This window comes from Cystoisospora suis (assembly GCF_002600585.1).
Source record: "Cystoisospora suis strain Wien I chromosome Unknown contig_554, whole genome shotgun sequence".
Taxonomy (NCBI): domain Eukaryota; phylum Apicomplexa; class Conoidasida; order Eucoccidiorida; family Sarcocystidae; genus Cystoisospora; species Cystoisospora suis.
Window position 1 is genome coordinate 1 of NW_027153355.1, and position 7,579 is coordinate 7,579.

General features: G+C 45.6%; 1 protein-coding gene across 1 annotated transcript; it reads left to right on the forward strand.

The window, feature by feature from the left end:
* The first annotated feature begins 6 nt into the window (after nt 1-6).
* Nucleotides 7-6,945, forward strand: CSUI_001400 (cmgc cdk protein kinase). Its single transcript, XM_068061606.1, has 6 exons — nt 7-45; nt 746-1,282; nt 2,099-2,755; nt 3,293-4,177; nt 4,766-4,864; nt 5,490-6,945. Exons 1-6 carry the CDS (start codon nt 25-27, stop codon nt 5,652-5,654), a joined length of 2,364 nt encoding a protein of 787 aa, XP_067926415.1. The 5' UTR covers nt 7-24; the 3' UTR covers nt 5,655-6,945.
* Nucleotides 6,946-7,579: the final 634 nt, after the last annotated feature.

The following is a 7,579-nucleotide window of genomic DNA, read 5'->3' on the forward strand; positions in this document are numbered from 1 at the left end:
CAGATTGGGGGAGTGCCATCTTGCATGCAGACCATCACAACACAAGTGAGTCTCCTTGTGTGTGGAACAGGAATTGAGCTTCCGCGTTGTTGTCTTGCTAAGCCATCCACTACTACTAGTAGCCTCTCCTTATCTGTATATATAAATCCGCGTATATGCGCCCTGTGTGATACCTTCTCCGGTAGTCTATGTGCTGTATCTAATCACGCATACACTGGGAGTGACGTTCATGACATTCTTCTAGTATTGTCTTCTCCAACGCTCTTACACAACAATGGATGTATATATTCTTATCACATTCAGAAGGTCAGACAGCTCTGAATAGCTAACAGACTTCACGCGGTTGCCTAGTTGCAACACTTCGAAACATTCGACTTTTTTCTAGCAGTCTATTTGAGAACGACTCGAGTCCTTCTGTCCAGGAGCGAGAACAGAGAAGGGTGCGATTTTCCTAGCTTCACGTACAGTGACACCACGGCGTACGAGAAACTCTTTCGACCTCATCGCCCTCACGTGACGCCTGCGGAGAAGTGTGTATAGAATTATCTGTATTTGGTGGTTTGAATTTCTCCACTTTTTCAAGCACGTCTGTTGGAACTGTTACTCGATACTGTGAGAGGAGTGAATGCATGGAGATAAAGTTGACACAGTGCGTGCACTGGGTATACATGAAGGTGCTGGGGATATGGGGGGTGTATGCCTTCTTACGGCTTGTTCTACATTGTTCAAGTGACTTCTGTTACGTATGGCTTTTGCAGCGGCTGTTGAGACCTTCTTGGATTTGATGGCACCGGGTGAGCCGTCTGCAGACCAGGAAACACGAGGATATCAACCCCCTGAGACGTTCGCTTCATTCCCGCCTCTTTCTTCGTTCTTTCACAAGGAGAAAGATCCTCGTACACGTGCTCAGTCCCGTCAATCAAGGGATGAGGCACCAAAAGAGATGAATGGAGAACTTGTAGGAGTCAAAGTCCCTCGTTCTTCTACTCTTCCTGATGGAGGCGATATCCAAGAAGGGACAAAAAAGATAGTGGTAGAGGGTGTATCTGCAAAGACGACAGGAGAGAAAGGAAGAAAGACAGAAGATTCGGACAGAGGGCGTGAAAGAGACAAGGGGCACGAGGGATCGATAGGAAGTAAGGAGGATCGAAGAGAGAAAATGAAAGGAGAATTCTGGAGGCCAGCAGCGTATGATGTGTGGGGAGCTGGCTTGACTATGCTGAAGATTGTCCTTGGAGATCTAGAGCCTTTGACTGTACAGGATGACCGCATCCGTTCTAAGGTGAGGGAGGTAATCTTCTTGACTTTCTCCTGGTCTTTGTCTCAGTAGTCTTGATGGATGACGTGCATGCCTGCATCCCAACACGTTCACAGATGTGTTCAGGACTATATAAAAGTCTTCTGTGTGTCTTCTGTGCACGTAGACATCCATGTCGATAGTCTTGATCGTACTTACGGTATCACTGGGAAATACCCGGGTACTCAACCGAGAGTGCAGAATGGATAGAGTTCGTGCTTGCATGCAACTGAACTTTACTCGCTAAGCGTCCACTGTCTTCCCATTGATATAACTCTCTTTACACAATTCAGGCATCTCAGAGAGTCAGCGATCACCCGTAGCTAGCTCTGGGAGACGTGAGCTGTTGAGATAAGTATCTCGCGAAAAGTCTGGTGTCCTGTAAGGTAAGGACAGAGGATATGTCTTCATGTTTGTACTATATCATATACAAACGTGCCGAACGGCTCATCCTCACTTTTGATCTGACGATAGTCCTCTGCGCCTGAACCGTTCAGCAGACGCCTGACTTCTTTTTCTTCTTTTCACTTTGGCTTGCATTTCCTCGCATGTCTTCTTTCCTTTTGAACGAAAGAATTTCGTTATGACTCCGTGAATTTGAAAACGGTCCAGAATTTCCAGATTTCCGTCTCCCTGAGCTTCTCAGATATATTCTTTCACCACGAGCCTTAGGGCGACAACGGAAGTGTGTTTCAAAGAAAAGGGGTGTCTAGCGGGGAAGGTGGTGTCTAGCAAAAACCTATCTGAAAAGTCGCCCTCCCCCCCCTCATGTTCTGCGGTTTGTTTTGGTGAACTCTTCAGCTCGAGCGCCGATTCGCTGATCAGCCAGCAGGTGTACGTGATAAAGCGTTACTTTATCAAGCTCTAGCAGACCTGTGTTTAATCCCATGGATACAGGATCATTCGCCGTCTCTTTCTACACCTACGCATGTGGCCGCCTCGAAGAGTTTCAGCAAGAAGAAGATCGACAGAACTTCGTCTTCCGAGCACATCTTTCCTCCCTTGCTTCCCTCAACAGACCTGCTGTCCTTATCGAATACAGACGATAGGGGGAAAGGCGTAGTCCCCTCTGCCGTAGAGGAAGGAGTACAGAGTTCAAACAGGGAGACTGACAGTAGCAGCATGGACAGCACATCTTCACACACAACGGTCATAGGGAAGTCTGCCCTTTCTCCGTCTATCAGCGGCTTGACGTCTCCACTCACTACGGCAACCTCGCACGAGTGGACTTTTCCTAATACTCTCCATTCGCTTTTCTCGTTTGGAATGTTCACGTCTTTCTTTCTCAAAGTCGCTAGTTCCTTCTGCTTTGCTACGGAAGATTATCTCCCTGATTTTCTCTGTCGAGTGTGCAAGAAAGTTCTCTCTCGCAGTCGCGAGCACGTATGTGATCAAGACTTTGCATCTCAAAGAGAGAGACACGAAGGAAGAAAAGAAGGAAGAGAGGAACACTCCCAGGTAAACAAACGCGTGTTGTGGTTCACTTGCTGCCATTGTATTTGTCACATGTGCGCACAGACATCTAGTCGCATTCAAGCGATTCCCAGTCGAGTACAGACTGTTGATGATGAGTGTGTTTGCATGTGTGTGCGTACCTGTTTAGATGTGGAGGTCATATGGGGACAGGCGCGGCACAGATATAGATACGAGTCTGTTGATGGAGTTACACACTTCCTCTCTGCGGCTCTGGTCTTCAGACCCACGTTGACCCACAATGTCTCTACATCTTCGTTGAGGTCCAAAAATGTGTGTATCGTGAAATCTGGAGTTTCTTCTTCTCTGAATCTATCTATCAATCAATATTTGGTGTGATTGCCTTCCTTGGAACATAAGTTCGACTTCGTGTTCCCTCCCCCCTCACTATGCACTTTTATCAACGTGTCCTGTTTACCTACGTGTTCAGGTTAAAGAGCCGAAGACGGAAGACNNGTCTTCCGTCTTCGGCTCTTTAATCTGAGCTTGATCTCCTGCCCTGCGTCTGATTTTATCAACCAGGCTTACGGCTATGATTGGCAACAACGAGGAGGAGCACAGGCAGATCTACGTAACTTCTTAGCACTGGTGCAGCAAAGCACGGAAGACGATGAGAAGCAATTGCAGTCTACTCTTCTAACAAAACGACAAGCAAAAAGTTTAACGGTTTCTCCTTCCTCTCATCAACGAGAAATATGTAGGGTTAGTGGGCTCCCTCGTACAACGGGTAGTCCCCGATCAAAGGCTGGCCCACCGTCAGTATGCAGATGCCCTTCGTCGACTGAGAAACGCGATGTTATCAAGAAAGACGGCAGAGAAGAAGGAGAAGAAGCGAAACTTTTCACTCTTGTGAATGATGGTTCAACTGTAGAGGAAAGTCCGTGTGTCCGAATATCTTCTTCATATGAAGACATAGACAATGACGTAGAGGGAGATTTGACTAGAGAGAAGCGACGTGTGTCTGGTTTTCAAAGGAAGCAAGATGCAGTGTACCTTCTACCAGATCCAGAGGAAAGCGAAGGGAAAAGGTACGAGATTGCCATCAGCGACGGCTGTATAGAGGACGGTTCTACTCGTCAAGTCGCGATGGATAAGGGAGTGCGTGAAGAGGCGGTTATCCTTCGAAGTCAGAGCCAGTCTCTTATCGTTGCGGAGAAACAGGCAGGTAGAGAGATAGTAGAGACTAGCGACTTTGCGTTAGAAGAAAAAGAAGCGGGAAGAAGATATGAGCGCAGTGAACGCCAGAGACTCGAATCAAGGGGATCTCTGGACAGCAGAACGAAAGGACCTTCGGAGAGTGAACAAGGCCTGGGGAAGGCAGGTGAAGAGCAAGACGAAAGGCGGAGGAGAACCAACATGAAAATCAAACGACAGAAGCATAATCCGGATGCATGCGATGATAAACTGGTAATGAGAAAAAGATGTTTTTCTACGCTGTCCGCTCACTCACTTCAGAACAGCCACCATACAGTAGACACCTCACTGTGATGGGTACAGGATATAGGAGTCGTCTGTGTCTGTGTTCACGGTGGGGTGCAGCGTATCGAGTAAAGGACGCGTTGCAAGCCTCTGTGGCCCTGGTTAAATCTACTGCTTTCTTCTGTACTCATTCTGTGTGTACGTCAGGGCTCACGTGTACATATGTATTTACATGGACCCAAGATGTATGTATATATATGTTCTATGTATATCTACTCAGCTGGTCATGTATAAGATAATACACATACTGTGGAGATAGGGCGTTCTCATATATCTCTTTCTCAAACTAATTATCTTCGACGCTCGCTTATTATCTGTGTGAATACTCCTTTGATGGCGTTGTGAATCACCCGGTCAATGCATGCGTAGGTATATACCTGCACAGGTGTACAGATGTAGTTACTTATATCTGTGTATTGGCACATGTTTGAAATGTTTCGGGAAACAGAGTGTGGTCATTCCTATTGACTCTCGTGGGTGACTAGGGTGGTACATCTTCTACCTGTTGTTGGTTAGTTTGCAAGGTTACTGAGGGAGCGAGATAAGGCTAATGTCGGGTTGCCTAATGCGCTGGCAAGAGATCTCCTTCGGAAGCTACTTGCGTTCGACCCTCAGGTGGGTTTCACAATCCTTCACTACCTCCGAGAGTGCCCCTGTCCGGCTGTCTTTATATTCATTTGTATTCACCTCTATATGAGCTATATATATACGTATATACGGACATACATCTACTGTTATCTTCATGTGTGTATACCTAGTCGAGGTAAAAAACGGTTTTAGCTGTGCATGCAGCGTATTGCCTGGGAGGGAGATCTGTAGATTCGCAAGTATTCAATTGGAAGGGAAAAAGTAGTAGTGCCATGCGCTTGTCAACACATGGTCGCTCCACTCTGTGAGGCTAGTGGGAGATTAAGGACTGCAGTGTGTATACATTCATTCATGTTGTGTGTTGACAGTGCGTAACTTGAATAGTCATTGTTGTTCTTGTTTCACCATGTGTAATTGTGATACTAAGCCAACCAGTACACAAGCCTGGCTCTTTTTCTATGCATGAACAGACGCGGTTTACTATGGCCCGCCTGTCGGTGATCCACACGTAGACATCACGAACGAGATCTGTGTGTTGGTAGGATATCCCTCTACATTGATATCTGCCCTTGCTATCCCTTATGTACCAGTAGAAGACTCGTCGTGTGCTTGTGTTTTCCGTTGTGAAATGGATACAATCGACTGTCACCAGGAAAGAATATCTGCTGAAGAGGCCGTACGTCACCCTTGGTTTGCAGTCTCACCAGGGGTTGCCGGTAGTCAGTACCATGAGCTCTTCTCACAAGAGCGAGAAAAAGAAGAGAACGATGAAGGAGAAGAAGACGAGGAGTTGGAAAGTCGAAGCGACAGATCTTAGACAGAAACGTTCTGAAACCTTCTTTCCTTTCACATAGAAGACATCGTATTCTTCAACAACGACATCACCATTATCGTCATCCACTGCTATGATCTCTTTTACGATAGTCTAGACACAACTCGCGACACGATGACTTCTTTTTCACCTTATTTGGCTTGTTTTTTCTTTTTTGTCAAGAAGAAGAATCTTTTCCTCTTTTCTCTGAAAAGAAATGAAAGAAAAGTACGTAGTTTAGTCCATATTCGCAAGACCCTCCTCTTCTCTGTTCTTCTGTGTTGTGCTCTGCTGATGTCTGTCTTGTGGGAGTGCTTTTTCAAGCCTCTCCGGGTTGGTTTGTGAATGAAATTGTTTTTCATCAAGTGGCGCAGTGAATGAGTAAGAGAATGTTGCTGTGGAAAAGATCTCTTCCCCGCTACTGCTGCTGCTCTTATCTTATCCTCGCGACAGTGATGCCTTAGTGTTGGGAGAACGGGATAGAGCTAAGACTAGATGTAGGCATACCGTAGCTAATAGATAATGAATACAACAGCACCCTACTATGTTAATCATACATACAGCTTCTGAGCGCATCGGAGAGAGACTTCGTTTCTCTCTTGGGGGGCTGCTGAAGATGCGCCAAGGGACCATAAATAGATAGATAAGTGGAGCGAAGAGGTAATAGAATACAGGAGAGGAGTCAGTTCTTATCACCTCATATACGTTGGAGAAGATGAAAAAGAAGACTTCCAAGAATAGGGCAAAGAGTGTAACCTTTTTCATGTAGGGGGGTGCTATGGCCTCATGTTATTTGGCTGCGACTAATACGACTTCCACTCCAACGGCTAGTCTCTTCCTTGCTTTTTCCTTGTCATCCTTGCTAGGGGGTGGTTGTGAGACAAGTCTTTTTTCTTTCCCACCAAAGGGTCTTATTATTATTCTTCTGAAAAGATTCTTCGACATATGGTGAAGACTTCTGATGCATTGTCTTCCGTTTCTCACTTAGTTTACCTTAGGGCCGTCACGTGACTAGATGTATTCATTCTCATCACGAGATGTGTCTGTTTGAGCTTCATGAAGATCATCTCGGGTGAAGGTAGAGCGATATCGATTCTTATGATTTTAAAGAGGTGTCTCTCTTTTTCTTGAGTTTCGTTTTAATACGTCACCATACAGGTACTCCATCCTTTCAACTATTAGAAGTTACAGGTTTCTTCCTAATCTTCAAGTCATTTCTTACCATGTCTACGCATGGGTGTGTGTATCTTTAGGCGTATTTTTCAGATACCGCGGCTACATATATGTAGATTCCTCCGTATATATATAGGGTACATATATACATGTATATAGCTACATCATATATATATATATATATGCGTGTTCAGTCTTTGGTTTGTATGTCTGTGGCGTCTATTTCTCTGTGTTTATTCCAGGGAGATTTACATGTATTTTTCCCAAGGACTGATGCCTATACGTGTACTGGAGTGGGAAATGCCTTTAATGCAGTGAGACTGCATGCGCTCTGCATGAGAGGAGTCGTACGGACACTGTTACGCAGTGTCCGTACGACTCCTCTCATTCACGCAGGATAATGAAGAAAGAAACTGTTTGTATCCTCTCTCTCTTCTTTTCAACTAAAGAAAGAAGACTTGACTTGAGACGACTCGTCGCTTTTCATCTAAGACAAGGGAACATCCTGAGTTACAGCGGGGAGGAATATTTGGGTTTTCTTTGGGATCAAGAGAAAGTGTGAGATGGGAAGGATAAAGTACATCCTTCTCTCTGTGGGTTCTTTGCTCGGGGCGGCTAAGCTTTACTGTATGTTGTATGACGTTGCGTCAGGCATAACGATATGCCGCGAAGGCAACTCTTTCGGAGACAGATCGCAGATACTGCTGTAACAGTTTGGGGAAGGAGCACACACTGCAGCAATAAGAAAATGTTTGGGT